General features: G+C 36.9%; 1 protein-coding gene across 22 annotated transcripts in view; it reads left to right on the plus strand.

Moving 5' to 3' along the window:
* Positions 1-18,340, plus strand: part of LOC122162086 (sodium channel protein type 2 subunit alpha-like) — a 140,887-nt gene that overhangs the window by 84,481 nt on the left and 38,066 nt on the right. For 15 of the 22 annotated variants that reach the window (XM_042821998.1, XM_042822008.1, XM_042821997.1 and 12 more), the window contains one exon: positions 17,738-18,061. In XM_042821998.1, coding sequence (XP_042677932.1) covers positions 17,738-18,061 — 324 coding nt within the window. Of the gene's footprint in view, positions 1-12,990; positions 13,155-13,961; positions 14,007-17,737; positions 18,062-18,340 lie in introns of those variants that run through there. The other 7 variants (XM_042822006.1, XM_042822016.1, XM_042822005.1 and 4 more) reach the window with 2 other exon arrangements.

Raw genomic sequence — 18,340 nt, forward strand, 5'->3', positions numbered from 1 at the left:
AGTGCATACGTGCATACAGTGCAGAACGCACAGAGCGGAGGCTGGTATAATTTAATTTTCAAAAAGATTTTTCTCTTCTGTTGAAGTAAATTGTAGGCTCAGCCCAGGACAAGACCGTATTTATCAATAATAATCAGAGATGTCATGCTCCTTAGGGAGAGTTGAGTCATTCTTATTGTTGAACACATCAACCAGCACAACCACTCGAGTCCAGGAGTAAATTTCCATTAATTATCTGGCTTCTGTTGTTAAGGCTTTTGTCACTGCTAACTGTTTTATTTCCAGGCAGGAGATAAACTCATTCTTACATTTCCAACTACAGGTTGTATATTCTCGTGCTATGTAATAAGTTCAATAATGTATCTTAAAATCTTGGGAGAATTCCACTGTCGAAATTGAGCAGCAATGCAGAAGTTGAAGTGAAAAGCTAAACCATCTTGCATGTTGTTGTTATGTTCTGGAAAAAAGAAAAAAACAATGGAAGTTTGAATGCATTTTGATGAACTTAATACAGTTATTTCAAAACAAATTCTGTCCAAATTGGACTTACTGGCTGAATGAAATTTTCTTGCCTGGAGTTCAACAAGTTAAATAGAGAGAAGCAGCAAAATCTCTTGGAGTAAATGCACTTATGTGATGTATCTCTGACACATTTTAAATGTCAGTGCCCTGTTCATCTACACTTTTAGTTGATTCTCTTGGCTTATCGTTCTGTTGTTGAGTTATTGACATGTAGATCTATTTTATTTTTGCGTTAGCCCGAAGCAGTGTCTTTTGAAGAAGATGCTTTTGGAATGTTACCCTGAACTTTTGGATATAAAATTCTTATTTAAAATTTCTCAGAGAGGCTGACCTGACTTGTGGAGAGGCATAAGGTATCCCTTTGTCCCCTCGTAGTGATCTCTGCTTCTGCGCGGGTGCTGGAGATGTATTCACTGGGAGCAGTTCTCTGCATGCAGGGGCAGCACAGGTATGGGAACGGTGCTGCTGTCCGACATCCTTGCCTGGATAAATATCTGATGCTGTTGATAGTGCATCCACAGCAGCATGTAATTTCTGGGAGCTTTTGTCTTTCCTGTGGGTACTCCTTAAGAGACCGCCAAGACTTGCTGCCTGAGTTGCTGGAAATGACAAGGCAAGCCTTCTCGCCATTTGATTCACCATTTGGCTTTGTGTCTGAACAACTCTAATTTACCGTACAAATGGTCTTGGTATGGAAGTGAGTACATAATAAAATTGAGAAAGTATTAACAAGAAGAATAAAAAAATAGACTGAATCTTGAAACCCACTTGGATCTCATTCTAAGATGCTAATAATTCCGTGCTGTTGCAGGTACTGATTTATGTTCTACAGTGCAGTTGCAAAGTTTTTTATTCTGTGCTTTAAGTACGCCGTTTGAAATCTGACTGTGTTCATAAATACATCTCCAAATTTCCCAAATGTATGATGCATCTCTTGAAATATTTACAGCATTCTTGGGAATTGTTTTGCCTAAATGTTTTTCTTGTGTGTAAATAATTTCTGTGTCGGCAGATAGGCCATGGCAGGTTCTGTAAGACTGTGTCTTCTCCTTCGTACTGCCTTTACAAGGTTTCTCTTCTCTCCATTAGTAATTCTAGAGCATCTCGCCCCTCTTTTTCTTCTCTTAGCCATCCCTGTGTCTCCACCTCTTCCTCTTCGCCCATGTGTTGCCTGCGCCCATGTTGATGCCTGCTTTCCTGGGTTAGACAGCGTTGTGCAACTCATGGGGTGACAGTTAGCCATGTGTGTAGAAGAAGTTGATATTTGAACAGATAGCAGCCAGAAAGGAGCTTTTTGTTTCTAGTACCAAAATGCTTCATTAGCATGTGTACACTTGTTGGCTGTCTGGCTCTATCAAGTAACATGCAAGCCTATTATAATAACGAGAAGTGTATCTTCTGGGATTCTAGCCAGCCAGTAGGGAAATGTTTGACTTGGAGATCAACCATCTAGTAGGGAGTTAGGCTTATTTGCCCTAAATTCATCTGTGGGTTCCCTGGTACCAAGTGTCCGGGGGTTATACGTTTTCTTGGCCTTGAGGCCGGCAGGTGATGTTGTGCTGATCCTGCTTAGCTCCTGTGTCTTCATCTCTCTTCTAGCTGGGAGCTCTTCTTTTCAGCAAGGTCTGCAGTCAAGCAGGAAAACTCAGAAGAATTGAAATAAAGTTAGTGATTTGGAGACGCACAGTATCTTCAGAATTTTAAATGGATATAGTCAAATTAACAGAGGCAGAGGAAAGCACCATCTGTTGTGTACCTGCAACCTGTATGAATGCTTTGCAACATTCTGTTGTAAAACTACTTTGCTGCAAGTTTAACTGGATTTATTTTCTGATCTGCAGGATGTTTTAAATATTTTTTTCTTCCTAACTTGATAGTCAGGGTCATTATCCTGGAGCTGGTTAGATGCTTCTTGTCTTGGTTACCTTTATATATTTACAGGTCAGCTGAAGAAAGAGGAAGCAGAGAATGAGGCTCTGAAAACAGTCAGTGAGGTAATCCATATTGATGAAAATCTTGTGTAGAGTCATTGCTTAGGTATGTATGGACATAGGAGGAATGGTGGGGAAGAAGAAACTTCATATTTAGAGTCACCGCATTTCAAGGGGCCATGTAGGTGACAGGCTTCCTTGCCAATCCATCACAGCCTGATAGGTCTTTACTTAGAGATCACACATTCAGTGCAGTCAGAAGGAACTCGTCCAGGAATATGACCATTCACTTGTTAGGAGACAGCAATTTTCATGGTTTGAACTACCATTCAGACAATGGGGGGTGGAAGGGGGAAAGGAAGGAAAAGAAAGCATAAGAGCCAAGAGACAAGTGATGCACAGTGCAATTGCTCCCATCAGCCAGTGGATGCGCGGCCATCCCTGAGCAAAGGCAGCTCCCAGCATCTTGGCCAGCTCCCTCAGTTTTGTTGCTGGCTCTGTCGCCATAAGGTAAGGGATGCCCTCTCAGGCAGTTTGGGTCAATGTCCTGGTTGTGTCCCCTTCCAGCTGTTTGTGCACCCTCAGCCTCCTCACTGGCAAGACACCGCGATATGAAGCAATGCCCTTCACTTTGTGCAGACTGAAATGGTGCATTAGCAACACAATTCCCACTGTAAATCCAAAACAGGGCACCATACCAGCTGCTAGGAAGAAAGTTAACTCTGTCCCAACTGGAAATAGGAAACCCATTAAGGTCATTTAGGAAACAATAGGCTTCATCTTTTATACCACATTTTTAAAGAAAAATATATTCTTTAATTTAAATTTGAATTCAATATTCGTAACTCCTGTAAATTTTTTTGCATGTGTATAACTGGTGTCATTTTTGGAAGGATTTACTCTATTTTCACAAGTTAAAAAGATTGTATTGCTTTTTATAAAAAGCAAAATCTCAGCTTATTCTTAAATTTGTCAGTTGTGACCCAGCACTTCATTGATAACATGACCCTCAGTTTCAGCCGGGAAAAGATGTTTCAGAATTAGTGACACCTGGAAGGAACTGAAAAATACAGAATTAAGTAAAAGCAATGAGAATTGTGAACTTTGTAGATCTTTATATTTTTAAAAATTTAAATCAATTTTATTTCTTTCAAGTGATGTATGAATATACAAGTCATTTTTTTGTTTTGTAAGATAGCTATTGTGTAGGTGTCGTCTAAAGCTTTGATGGTGTAGATACTCATAGTTGATACTTAATGATGTTTCAGAGATGATATTTAAAGATATTGTGTAGCAGTTTCTGCAGCTTAAAAAAGATTGTTTTGATAATCAGATGAATTGAATGAAAGTCCATTTGTCCGGCGCACAAAATAACCATGATCACTTATTTTGTAATTCTTTCCTGCACTCTCCTTCCATCTCCCGATCCCTGGAGGCATGTTTTATTTTCATCTTGTGTCGCTGTCCTTTCGCTGAATCCAAGCATAGTTCTGTCCTTCCATGCAGTGGTAATGTACTTCATCGATGATGAAATAGAATAAAGGAGTGACTTCTAGAGGTTTTGCTGCACGAAGCAGATGCTGTATTTGTGACAATATGTGATCACTAGCAAAGTATATGTGTTGTTTTGTTACTAATCCACCATGTTGCTTTTCTATTTAGGCATAAGAGTTGGGCAAGGAGTTACAAAAATGAGTGGCTCTTGTTTTCAGCTGTGGGAAGTTCATTTAACTTTCATTAAAGTCTTCAGATGCCCCCTTTTTTGAGAAGCTCTGTCTATAATCAGAACAGAGTGCCGAAATTACCCCGACTTTGTGCTTTTCATCCTTTTTACTGCTTTTCTACCCTGATGTGAGTGAGATCTTTTTGATGCACTTTCTGCAGTGTAACACTTTCCATACTTATTCTGGATTTCTTTAGTTGGACGTAGGGCCAGATGGGCCAGTGGCCCTAAGACATGAATTACTGGCTAATAATTGTGAGACGCAATCCTCCCACTTTTGGAGGAATGGGTCAAATGACTATCTTGTCCTTTGTAAGTAATTTAAGAGATGTAGATGTGTTTACTGGCAAGTGAGGATTGTGTGCTTTTAAGTGCCTTCTGGAGGCAGATGAATGTTTAATTATAGGGATTGAAAAATGTAATTGATTTTCTAAGAGTGATACTTAGCATTGTTTGGGGTGGCTCTTTATGCCTTTCCTTCTAGTTTCTTCTGTAGTGTGATTTTTCTGTAGTATGATTTTCCCCAAAATTATAACATTCTGTTCATACTGATTCTTTACTTATACTTTTAGAATGCTGAGAATGAATTTGAAGATATTTGGAAGCTTTTTCTTTTTTCCTTCAAGTTCATAGTCATGTTATTTTGCTAAGCTAACATATACACACCTAAAAGATTCAAGAAAGCAAGGGGAAGAGAATGCAGGCACAGACTAATAGCCTATTCCCTTCTCCTGATGAGTACTTCATTAAATTATTTATTCCTACTGTATGACTGAGGAGGAAGGAACATGGAAGATTTTGCAAATGGGTGTAATTCCACAGTGCTTATAAAGCACAGCGGATCTGGTGGTCTGGTCTGAAATGGCTGCTTTCTTTTAGTCTGAAAAAAAGGGCAGTGAGTTACACTAAAAACAAATATCAAAAACCAAACAAAAAATGAAGCCCTGTTCTCCGTATTGTTTGTTTATTTTTTAATAATTGTATTTAATGAATGTCTTACAGTTCAGCTCTGATTATATTGTGGTTGTGCAATATAACAGCTGCTTTCTGCCAGTTTTCAGCAAATGCATAGGAACTGTTTGTTTAAAGCTGTTACCTCGCTCCGGGTTGTTGCACAGTCATCTGCTGTGAGTTACTGCCGACCTCGTCAGATTTTTACTTTATTTTTCCATTGAAGGCTGTGATGAATGCCTTGACCTAGCTAGTCTTACTTTTCTTTTGGTGGTTCACATTGCCAAATTATGGCTTTCATCAGTTTATTTAAAATCTTCTATGAATAAATGATTCTCAGAATGATGCTAAGTGCCCACGTGTGCGTGTGTAGAAGGGCTGTGAACCTTTATGTTCAAGTCAGGGAAAATTGGTGATTCCAAGCAAATAGGTTTTGTGATTTCTGAATAAGTATGATTGACAGACACTTTTTCTGTGGCTTTTCTCTTCCAGCAAATGGCACACTCTGATAATTTAGTGCAAATTAGGTGAATTTTTTGATATGCATCTAATGCAATGATTGCAAATATTTTTTTTTTCCAGAAATTATCAAGTTTCAGGTCAGTAAAACAATCAACTTTTTCTCCTTAGTTTCAGTCATTTAATTACAAGGTGAAGCACATTTGGGAAAATATGGGTATTTTCATAAGAAAATGAAGTGAAAAAAAAATTAATTTTTTTTTATTTTGTCAGTGACCGGAAGAGTGAATTGCACAGGAACACTGCATTTATCATTGCCTGCAGCTTTTAATGAAATAGCTCATAGAAATAATCCTTTTATCATTACCCATCAAGAATCTTTTATGGCTGCTGAAAGTTTAGTTTCCCTTTGCCTGCAGAAGGAACATCCTTTAATTTAGGCTTTGAACCGTACAAGTTGGCTGCAAAATAGAATTCCCTGGTTTGCTGATAGAAGCTAATGCTTCATTAATAACTATAAGTATTTCAGTATTTATCAACCTCTCAGTGCAGTATATGTCTTCTATTACTGCCTCTAGTTCATGCTTTACTTGACAGTTGGTATCAATCATTGATCCTTGGCTTTGAAACCCTTGATTTAAATGTGGAGAACAAAATGATTTTAGCAACAGGCAAATAATTGTAAAATTAAATTACTAAATTACTTCCTCAGATTTGCATTTCCTTTTTCATCCAGCAGATTCTGTTGTTTCATTTAGAGAATACTGCCATATCTATTTTTATTCATCCTTTCCTCTGCAGGCTCTGGGGTACCATAACTTTAGGGTATGGTTTTAAAATAACTTATACTTGTTTTGTGTTGGCTGTAATTGTTGCTTTTATAGGGACTGGAAGAGAGGAATAGTTTTTCCAAAGGAAGTAAATAAGAAAAGTAAATTAAAACATTTGACTTGTTTCCAGCTTCAAAGCCTTCAGTTGTGTAAGATTTGTATGGTTTTCTGTAGTGGCAGAAGGTTTACTGTTATATGCCTGCCAGATGGATGCATTTTCAGATAAACTTCAATGTCAGTCTGTCCAACACTAAGAACTCAGGTTAAATAGAAATCATTTGGAAAGGGGGTTGAGTAATGACATCCTTCAGAAAATTCAAGCTCCAGAATCTTGGCCTCTCTTCTGTGGTTTCCCATCATGGTGCTAAGTCGTCTAGCTTGTTTTTTTCATTCCTTCTCATGCTGTCCCATTCACTGGTATGTATACAGTGAACTTTGCCAATATGTTTGACAGCTGCATCCCCTGCAGCATCGCAGCGCTGCATTTTCGTTGTTTAATTGCATAATTGGCATTGAACTCTCATCTCAATTTGACATTCTTAATCTGCTTGAGAAGGTTTTTAATGGATGTCATGAGTAAATACTTTTTTCTGATTCTAACAAAAGTTCAATAATATACTGGAGGTGCTAAATTCTTTTTAAATGAGAATGTCTTTCCATACATCTTTGCTATGATGTCTGTTGATGATATTATCTTTTTTCAGGGCATTTGCATGAAGATGTATAAGCACTGGTTAAAATGGGTTTGTGAATTTTGCCTCTGTATCATTTCAATCCAAGCCAGGTTTTACCGATCACCTCCAGCCTGTATTGATTTTCAGAACAGCAGCTGAGGCTCTAGAAAATTAGACAGGCACAAAAAGTAGACTCAGATTACACTAATGAGCCCATTAAGGGAGGGACAGGGAGCCTGTCTGGCCAGAATGAAGAACTGAAATGTCTGGTTGCACTGCTTGCTGCATTTCTTTTGCAGCCTATAGCCAGTTTTTAGCACTTACACTGGGGGAAGGGGGGACAAGGGGTTTGGTGAGAAGGAGGGAGGAAGGCAAAGAAGTAATGCTTCCTCTCACACACCCCTTTGTCTTTTAAAAAAAAGAAAAAGAAAAAAAGAAAAAAAGGCTTATTCTTTCCTTGTATTTAAGGGAGAAAACCTGAAGTGGTTTGTGTTGCCGGATGTAAAGCTTCTAACATGGCAAGGTGTGCAGACCTCAAACAGGTTTCACAAAGCACATTTTCTTTATGTAATCTTTTATATACATCACTTCATTTCTGCTGTCACAAATCCTTTTGCAGAACATCTCATTTTAGTACATGGGAAATCAAAGTGCAACAAAATTGATTTTAAAATCGTCCTTAAAATGCCTAGTAAAAATTCCATCACTGGTATTGCAGTGTAACGAGTAACAGCAAATGAACTTCATGATTGCTTTACAGTCTCAGTAGTTTTGACTGAATGGAAAATTGTATCTTGTAATATAGGTAGAAAAATTTGCTTTGCTCCCGTGGTTTAAAGGAAACAAATATATTTTGAGATTGCTGGTGGATTAAAAGCCGTTATCTATATGTCTATGTAAATTTAAAAAGTAGGATTCAATTGTTCATGTCCATTTAAAATGGAGTAAACAATAGACGTGGGGTTAGCAACATGTTATCAACTTGTATCTTGTTAGATTTTGTTACATTTTCTCTCCCTTTTGAATTTTTCTAGAGGATTTTCCTAATTAAAAAAAAAAGTCTTCCCTTTTTTAAACCTTGACTTGGTGTGGCTTAAAGAGTACATTCCTGTTTAGTTCCTAATTCTTCATTCTTGCTGTTTAGGAGGGGAACTTTAAGCTGCAGTTACGTAAGAGCTGCAGTGGTTAAATATCATTTATTGCTGCTGTTTTGCATGGGTGTCTCATGTTAGTGATGGACCAACGCTTGAACTGAAACGTGGGAAGGAATTTGAGAACAGAGCAGCAAAAGGTACAGAACGTGTTCTAGAATGCCATCTGGTTCAACACAACTCGGAGAGCTGGTGAGGCACATAGTGCTGAATGCAAGTAAGGAGTTAGGTTGCAAGTAAGGTTGGCTTGTGATGGATTGATGATTTTATGAGGCACCTCGGGACATCCCGAGAAGATACTGTGGAGAATAACGAGGAGCAACCTGAAGCAGACCCCATGAGCTTACAGGTTTCTGAGTGTAAGACATGTAAGGAGGTTAACCTCATTCTGAGCTGGAATGTAGACTATCTCACTTCCAGAGGGGCCTCTCAACCTAGTTTCTTTCTGACTTCTCTAAAGGTATTTTGCATAACTGATTATAAATACAGTACCAAGGATTTATCAGAAACAGGCATATCTTTTTGTGTAGCTGCAGCTGAAATTGTCTTCTACTTCAAACAACTCATTTTCACACAGTTGGTGGTAACTCGGAGAAATACTTTCTGTGTTTTTGAAACCCTCGTGGGTGGTGTTGATGCAGTCATTCCGTGGGACTTCAACACATTGATTTTAATCCTATAGAAGTAAGACATTCAAGATCATTTTATTTTTAATTTGGTTTAAATCAGGAAAGTTATTGGAATGGTGATACAGATAGTTTGAGCCACGTAATGGTCTAAAGTCTAATATACAGGAAACGCTATGCTTTTATGCTCTGAAATGAATCACTCAGAGGTGTCTCTGAGCTGTTTGAGCATTGTGTACAAGGTTTGAGTGATTTCTGTGGAGTATTCTGTTAGCTTGGCATTTGGATTTCTGTTGTTTTCTTTGTAAGACTTAAGCTGGTGAAAAATCCCACACATGTGGATGCATGCGCTTTCTCTGCTGTGCATAGTGCTTATGTACTCTGAAATATGTGCATGTAATTTATTACCACCTGAACAAAAACTGTGTAGGTGTTCTCATCTGTTGTTGAAGCCATCTTTATTAGAAAGTATATTAGGAAGAATATTGACAGAAAATGTTTTAACGGGTCAGCAATGGGTCCACTCTGGAAATGTCAGCTCTGAGCTATAAAAAGTTGAAGGAGACTTTACCTTCTTTACCTCCCAGGTCTAAATGCTTTAAATTGCAGCAAAAACAGACTGTTGGATGTGGAGGTTCCCCACAATGAACAGAAGGCTCAGCCTTCTACAGTTTTCCCAAATAGCTCCTTTAATGAAATAAGTAATTCGTGTGGCATTTTAGTTCTGTTCAAAGCTTGCCTCTTTTTGTGTAATGTGTTTTTATCAAACGATTGATAAGAACAGCCAGCAGCAAGTTTAGATTGTCTTCCAGGGTCACAGGCTGTAGATCTGTAGATGTTTGTACCAGGATAGTAGATTTTAGCAATATGAGGAGCATGTGTCTTTTATAAACAGACGCAAGAAGAGCTGTCTTCTTTAATTAACTCTGTGGACCCCAATGACCTGGCATTGATTAATGGAAAAAGGTTTGGTTATAAAAAGACAAAGCAATTAGCATTCTTTTTATAACAAGGAAACAGCAGTTGGTCAACAAAATATGCGTTGTTTATTGTAATAGTCTTGCCGTACAGTAGTTAACCCAATATATAATAAATATTAACTCAAAATGCCCTTTTGTTTCCAGAGTCAATGCAGATAGTTGAGATCAGTTCACTTGCTTTCATTCTTTGCTGCATGTTTGTGCTGTGGCCTGACTTCTTCTAGATCTACCTTTTGCTGAGTTCTTCTTTCTCAGGGCAGACTCTTGTAGAAGGACAATTAACTGCTTGCTTGTTTGCATATAGATATGAAGTTCCAGGTACTGAAGGCAAAAAAAGCCTTTTGTATTGCTGAAGGAAAACAAAATGTGAGTAATTTTGAGAAAGGCCTATTTTAGGGGACATCAAGTCCTTTGGTGAAAAGCCATACATGATCATAAGATTTGACGTTTCATGTATCATTGCTTTTTGCTACAAGACCAGAGAATTCATAACTGTATGAATGTATAGGAATTTTATATGCTAGAAGAACTGTGCATTCCTTTCTCAAAGCTTTTTAAAATAAGAGTTGTAATTCTTTTTGATACAACTCAGAATCTTTGATACAACTAGAATCAGAGCTCTTAATGAAGTGGAGATCTCAGAACTTTCCTGGTTTTACTCACATTTTACTGAAAGGCTGACCAATGCCAAAACGTTTCTGATGTTCAGCTTCTTTCCAGACAGTTTTGGGGAGAGCCTCTGACTTGGCGCCTTTGTTCACAGCCCTGAGTTTTGGGAGATTTCATTTCAAATTTGTCCTGTAAAGTAGTCCTAGACACAGGACTAGTAGAGTAGCTGTTTTTTCTTAGGTTTTCTTTTCACAAAATAAAAGTGACCAAACTTTTCTGACAACACTGCAGTTTGCACAGAGATTTAAAAAATATTTTGGATTTTGTACTCAGGATGAATGTACTAAATGCAGCGTGGCTGCAGTTTTGCCAGACTTCTAGCAGGTGAATATAAGCAGTAAGCTGAACGGTATGAAGTGTCCACCTTATTTTGCAGAAACGTTTGTATTTTATACATGCAAAAAGCCATCTTTATTGAACACATCCTTCTCCAGGCTCCTAATATGCAATGTTAAAAAATCCTATCCTTGTTTTATGTACAATTGTAATGCAGAGCAAATTCACTTCTTGTAAATGTTGTCATTTTTCCGTTAGTTCAGAAAAATCATGGTACTTATTCTTTTGACAATGTAACTTCTAAGTATCACTTGTAGATACATGTTTGCTCATAGTAACAAAGACTACTTAGGAGACTGTAACCTCTTTAAACATAGCTGAGGTGGTGGTCTTTTGTTTTTTGTTGTTTTTTTTTTTTTTTTAAATCTCAAGTATTTCTGGAAGTTGTGAGTTGATAAAACTAATTTAACATTAGTCATGTAACATAATGTGGTAACATAATCATGTACCATAATGCTTATTCTGCTGTGCTAGAAAGCAGAGCAGCTGAGCACCTTCCAATAAGTGGTCCATTCTGCAAGGAGTACCTGCATAGCCAGGTTTTGCTATTATATTAAAAGCTTCAAATTTCATATATGCTAAATCAAATAAGAATTCCTGCTTTAAGAACTTGTACTGTATTATGAGTGTTTAGTTGGCTGTAAACTAGCATTAGATAGATACTAAGGGAGTGCGTGAACTTGAAAGAAACATTTTCCAGTGTTCAATAGAGTAGTTTCTGGATTTCTCTGTACACATATGTGAGTACACATATAAGCTCTCATTGCTTGGATCTGAGTCCTACTCAGGACCACACAGATTTTTCGATATCTCTTTTGAAAAGAAAAATAGTAAAGCTCATGTTTTACTTACTGCTTTGTCTCTATCATGAAATGATTCTAGGCGGTCTTCTAACTCTTCATGCAGGATGTTTCATTGACATCACTTGCTTTGCAACTTTTATATACTGATGGATTGCATAACTCGTGAGTACCAGACCAATGGGAGACAAAACAGCATGATACAGAGTTCTTTGAGCACAAGAGTAGGTGATGATGTCATGACTGTGACCTGTAAGGATTTTGTAAATGTCTGGGTTTCTTACAGGCAGAACACTTGAAAGAAGTTTGCCTATTCTTCACATTTTGTTTTCAGGCTGCGTGCTTTTCTTTTTCTGCTGGCATTCATTTGGTGCAGGTGAAATAGGATGCAGATTGCTTCTGAAAATTTGATCTACAAGTACTGTACTTCCTAATTTTCTGAGTGCATTGTTTATTGACTTCTTGGAATCACTCTCGGCAAATCTGATGCAAGAGAAATCTAAGTGTGCAAAGCAACTTGCAGTGCTGTCACGGCCCTTTGTCTTCTGCTTGTTTGCTGACCGTGTATCTTTTGAGCACTTGTTCTGTAAGTTAGACCAGAGCAAGTAGTTCTGAAAACCTTCCTTTCTATTGGAGGTGTTCCTGTTTTAAGCATGTTTTTATTTCTTCCTTTAAATTTGAATGCCTAAAAAAACCCAACACATTTCTTTTTAAACATCCTGCTAAATCAGCCTTTTTCATCTGAAACTTTCCAAGAATAAAAGTTATCTTTCATTATTCTAAGGAACATCTGTTGATGCAAAGACTTGTAGGATTGAAATGATTTCTGGATTAAATACATTTTGGGTTACAATTGGGGGAATCTGGCAGTTATATTCTGACGAGACCTTATAGCTATTTAGAATCTGAGTAGTGTGTTCAGTTTTGTAACTGGAAACAATTATTTTATAAGAAGTGCTCAGTGTGAAGAACATAAATGAATCCTGCATAGTGGTTGCCTCTCCTTTCTACTCTCTTTCAGCTGACGAACATGGAAAACTAACCACTGAGCAAGCACCATGATTATTTGAAAATAAATATAGAAGGGTATTGCTTCATAGCTCCATCTCCAAGCAGCTACTCTGAAATTATACAGTGTCCATGGAGATATTGAATTTATCTTTTTATTTTAAACAGATCTTAAAGCAAGGAGTTAGATGCATATTCATTTACATCCACAGATTGAAATTGTATTTAAAACTTTGACGATTGTCTTTATTGAGAATTTAAACAGAAAATTGATTAAAAATGACAAAGGTAAAGTTTGTAATGTAAATGTCTTGTTGTCTTTGTTCTCAGAAAAGAAAAGTCTTTGGGGGCAAAGGTCACTCAGCATCCTTTATGTGGTTTCCAATGCAAAACACTGATAAAGTCCCATTATACTGGTTTATGGACTGGTATACAGATAATTCATAAACACAACAGCAAGCTGAAGAGAACTGAGGATAAAAAGAACAAACACGGTAATAAAACTTTGCAAGATAGAGCACCAGGATTTGCAAAAGCAAATCTGTCTTACAAAATAACACAGATGCAAAAGCTGTAAAAATCTGTATTTTGGAAATAAAATTAAAACAGTGATGCATGTTACTTCCAGAAATTCCCAGAAGTTCAGTCTGTCTTCAGAAGGTGTTTGTTTACAGAGTCCTTGAGATTAATCTCATGAACAAGCTGAAGGGGAAGAAACAACTTTTAAATGAAGAGCATGTTTTGTTTAATACGAGTTGTCCAAGTCAGTCTTACTGTGGTGTCACTATAATCTTCTAGAAGAACAAAGGATGAAATGTGCAAAAGGTTTAATTTATTCAGTCTGAGAACTATTAATAATTCAGAAATGTTTCAGTTCTTGATGGTTAGGGTCATAAATGGATGAATAGTGTATGTACTATTAGTGTCTGCACAGGAAATTCTTTGAGAAGGAAGAATACTAGATTTTTAATTGCTGATTAGAGCTGATGCTTTCTAGATTAAACCATTTTCCTAATAAATTTCTGGGTTTGTATTGTAGCCAGCTTCTTGTTTTGCTGACAGAGAACGATACTGAAGATTTAAAATAGATTTAAAAACAGTTTTCTTTCTTTAGCAACTGTGACAGTCTCAAGTCTGCATTATGGTGTACAAAAATATAGTACTTAATAATGAAAGTTACAATTTACACAGTTGGTCAACCTGGAAACAACCACATTCTTTCATGTACGCAGATGCACAAAACAAAGAGCCTAACAAAGAACATGTATGTGGGTTTGCTGATGACTCATCAAGTTTGATCGTTTGCTAAATTGAATTTCAGTGTACATCATCACCAGACTATCATGGTAGCAGCTTTTTATTTTTAATTAATTTTCTTTTTTTTCCCCTTAATTTACTTATGAGATTTACGTGGTTATTGAGAGTTAGTAATTTAGCCAGCCTTCTTTAGTATGCTGTTTTTTGTTTGTTTTAACTTAAGTAGCACTGTGATACGTATCAGAGTAATAAGCAATAAGATTTAGAGAACATTGAAAATAGTACTGTAAAAATCCATTGTAGTTTTATGGAATATGGAGTGGTATGAGCAGATGTGTTGTTTTGAACAGTGGAAAAAAAAAAGAAGATGCTTGTCCTTTGTCTGTATGGGAAATGTATTTCCCTGATTCTGACATTTAGATGCTGTGCGGTTTGCATGCAAGTTTGAATGTTATCTTTATAGGTGTTAAACATTTTTAGGTGCCTACTGAAAACATAAACAATCTATTCATGCTTCTCTTTTGGTCCAGTGAGTTTGGACTCAAAATTTCAAACTTCAGAATGTAAAATAACATGGGACTAGGCTTAAATTTAACTTGATGAGGAATATATTACAGGAGAAGAGTAATAAGTGCAGGTACTGTCTCTAAAATAACATAAATGTAACCAGATGCTTTTTTATTATATGTATTAAACTTGTGTTTCCAAAGATTTTTTTTTTTCTCATTCAATCGTATTCCTTTAGAAATATGTTGTTAGCATTTCTATAGTGATGTCATTGGATAGTTCCTCAATCAGAGACATTTCTTCTAGTGCTAGACAGACAGTAATATGCAGCAGTTGTCTTTAATACTTCATTTGTATTGTGCTTTTTCTATCCTGTGTGCTGAGAGTACTTCCAGTCAGGTTTACATGCACAACAGAATCGTGCTATATTAGGAGCATATTCATTAATGGTAAGCTGAAAAAACTTTTTTTTTTTTCCCCCACTAGTGGCTTTTTTTTTTTTTTTTTTTTCCTTGGTGGAGAGTGGAGGTTTGAGTAGGGAAAAGCTGGTTTTCTTTTTCTTCTTCTTTCCTTTTTGTTTTATTTTGTTTCTTTTTCCCCAGAACTCAAATTCTTTCTTCTTTTTCTGATTTCATTTACTACCTCTTTGTGGGTAGAGTAATACAGTAGCCATCAAGGTTGCAGAAAAAATAAGAGAACATTTAAATCATGAAATCAATCCATGATCAAGTCACGGTGAGAAAATAGGGCCACTGAACTGTAACTCCAGATGTGTTTAACATGGGTGAGGGTGTTTTTTCCAAGCCTGGGTTGTGATTAGACTGCTAGGACAAATCACTAATAGAAAAGTTTGCTGTCATATGTTAGGAAATACCCTTCTTTATGTTAGAACTGGGATGTGCTTCAGTCTTTGACATTAGTGTCATTACAGAGAAATGCTGGAGTTTGTGTTAACCATGAGGATATTGCTTAAGCACTGCTGAATGAACCACTGGAATATCAGTATGCAAGAATCATAGAATCATAGAATGGCCTGGGTTGAAAAGGATCACGATGATCTTCTAGTTTCAACCTCCCTGCCACAGGCAGGGCTGCCAGCCACTAGAGCAGGCTGCCCAGAGCCACATCCAGCCTTCCTTCCAGAAGAAAGAGTGGTTTTCGGTCTGACAATGTCAGTAACAAGTCAGAAAAACTGCCGTAAGGCTATACTGATATTTGATAAAACAAGCAGTCTTGAACTTTTAGTTTTACACATTATAGGCTTCTAAAGAGTAAATTTAGCCTAAATACATAGACAAAGATACGTTAGTGACATTTTTTCTGCACAAATTCAATGAAAACTAGCTTCTGTGGTCATACTCGACCTTCTAGCCTGCATTCATAACATTTAATAGATACACCTTTTTAAGGGATTATTATAAGAATACATCCAAATAGCTGGCTGGATGTTATGGTAGATAACCTGATTTACTCTACAAGTTTCTCCTCTTCTTAAATATTTCTTTCTTCCTGTTTGGTTTTTGAAGAGAATCATCATAGCATAAAGTTGCATAAATATTTCTTAATCAACTAAGGGTGCCCCTTCATTTTTCAGGCACAGCAGACTGGTGTATAAACAGTATTAACTGTAGTTTTCACCTCTCAATGTAGAAAAAGTAAACAACAAGTGTTGTATTGATTAATATAGGGAGTTCCATATAGGAAGTTTTAAATCAATAAATAACAGAGGTATTAAAAAAAAAAAAAAAAAGGAACTAAACGTATCATATAACAATAGCATTACTTCTAGTTCTTAAGTAAGAATGAGGATTATGGAGAAGGGTCCTGGTATCCCTCCTGTGAGAGAGATCTTGACTTTTTCACTGGTGCATAGGAGGATATTCTCTGGGTACTTGAAGCCACAGACATCATCCAGCTTCTGAAGAAAAAGTTCCATCTGATATACAGCTAGTTTCAATCAAAAGATTGCAAGGCAGGTCTTCGCTTGTGTGCATGCTAGGATTTGGGAAGGTTTCACTGCGGGATTTGGGAAGGTTTCACTGGAGGAGGTCAAACAGCAGTCAAAGACCTTCTGTTTGAGAATGGTGAATCTTTTGCCCCTCATCAGCAGAGGGGCATGCAGGAGCAGGTGGATGTCTCCCATAGGAACATTATGTGGAGAGCCTGCTGTTATGAGCTTACCCATCTCCTTATTCCCCCACTCATTTTGTTCTCCACCTCATCAAAAGGGAGCAGCTGGCTGATCACCTGGTAGTCAGCAAAGATCAACCCACTGCAATTTCTTAATTTTGTTGAAGTGTTGACAAAGACTACAGCAGTGATGAATGTCACCAAGGGGGACTTGATTCCATTTTGTTTCTGTTTAGAAAATCAGTTCATCCTGAAGTAATTGCACTCATGGGTATTAATGTGCTCACTGTAGAAAATAGGAAGCTAGTGAAAAGTAATCTATTGAAAATGTATTGTTTCTTGTAAATTAATAAGTGTATTATTTTAGGGTTTTTTTTTTTTGAAAATCTATTTAGCCTAAGAGACAGCACTGTGACTTTCTATAGTCTGCTTTTTTTTTTTTTTTTTTTTTTTTTTCTAAATCCAAAACCCTTCATCCTTAGTACTTTCTTAATTAAGGAGCATAACACTACTGAAGTTAATGCTGAAAATCAAGAAGATGCAAGTCAAGAAACCTGTGGAGGGAAGAACTAAACCTCAGTCCAGTTGCTTTCTGCTTGTGCACATGGCTTTAATATAATATACGTTTATGTATATCGGTCTAATAAAGCAGTAGTTTAGCAAGTATGATGTAAACCACCAGATGGAGTAGTGTTTCCATGAGAAATTCAGAGTATAGCAAGGATGTGTTTTGTTTTTCGTAACATATATTGCAAGTGCAATTACAGAGATACTAGTTTTTTTTATAAATCTGCGTGTTGGAACTGGTAACTGCTCTCTTCAGTGCTTGCATGTTAAAGAGCACCTTTCTTAGCTTTTCACAATGAGGTGTGGTTTAGTTTTCACGTTGAGGCTAGGGCAAGTGAGAATGTTTTTTTCCTTTTTTAATGATATTTGTGTTAACCTGAGATGACAGATAAGATGTATGCAAATGTGATGATTTCTTCTCCTTTTGTACTTTTTTTTATATCCTAAACTTTATCTATTTGCCATGTTGTTCCTTTACAAAAGCTAAAGTAGCTAATTTTCTATTATGCTTGTACAGCATTTTAGGAATAGAAAAGAGGCAGGTGACTATTATGCCTGAAAACTTACATTTGGTGATTTTCTTTCTTTTGTTTGTTTTTCCCTCACACTCTTTTAGGATCTTCTTGCACAAGAGCCTAAAAGTATTTAAAGTTTACAGAATGAAAAGATGGCACAGGCAATGCTGGTACCACCAGGATCTGACTGCTTCTTCTATTTCACCAAAGAGTCTCTTGCAGCTATTGAAAAACGTATTGCTGATGAAAAGTCTAATCGTGATAAAGATGAGCACAAAGATGATGGTGGTCATGAAGAAGTTCAGCTCACGCCAAATAATGACTTGGAGGCAGGAAAGACGCTGCCATTTATTTATGGTGATATTCCTCCAGAAATGGTATCTGAGCCCCTGGAGGACTTGGATCCATATTATATCAATAAAAAAGTAAGCATTTATTAAAATTCTATTTAGACTACACCTATTGAACTATAAAATGGTAAATACTGTTTTTTGAGGTAGTTGGGAGTCCTAGGGAACGTGCTGTTTGTAGGTTGGTTGGTTGTTTTTTGGAAACACAATTGTGTTTTATAAACACAATTAGATGTATTTTAATCTCTTGAAATCTGATGCAGTGCTGAAGCATTTGAAAACAACTTCTCTGTCTGGTTATTCTATTCCTGGGGTTTCAAAGCAGTATATTCAGTACTGAGATGTAGCTGAGGA

This window comes from Centrocercus urophasianus, unplaced genomic scaffold, assembly GCF_019232065.1.
Source record: "Centrocercus urophasianus isolate 14NV4802_14NV808 unplaced genomic scaffold, USGS_Curo_1.0 seq_20, whole genome shotgun sequence".
Taxonomy (NCBI): domain Eukaryota; kingdom Metazoa; phylum Chordata; class Aves; order Galliformes; family Phasianidae; genus Centrocercus; species Centrocercus urophasianus.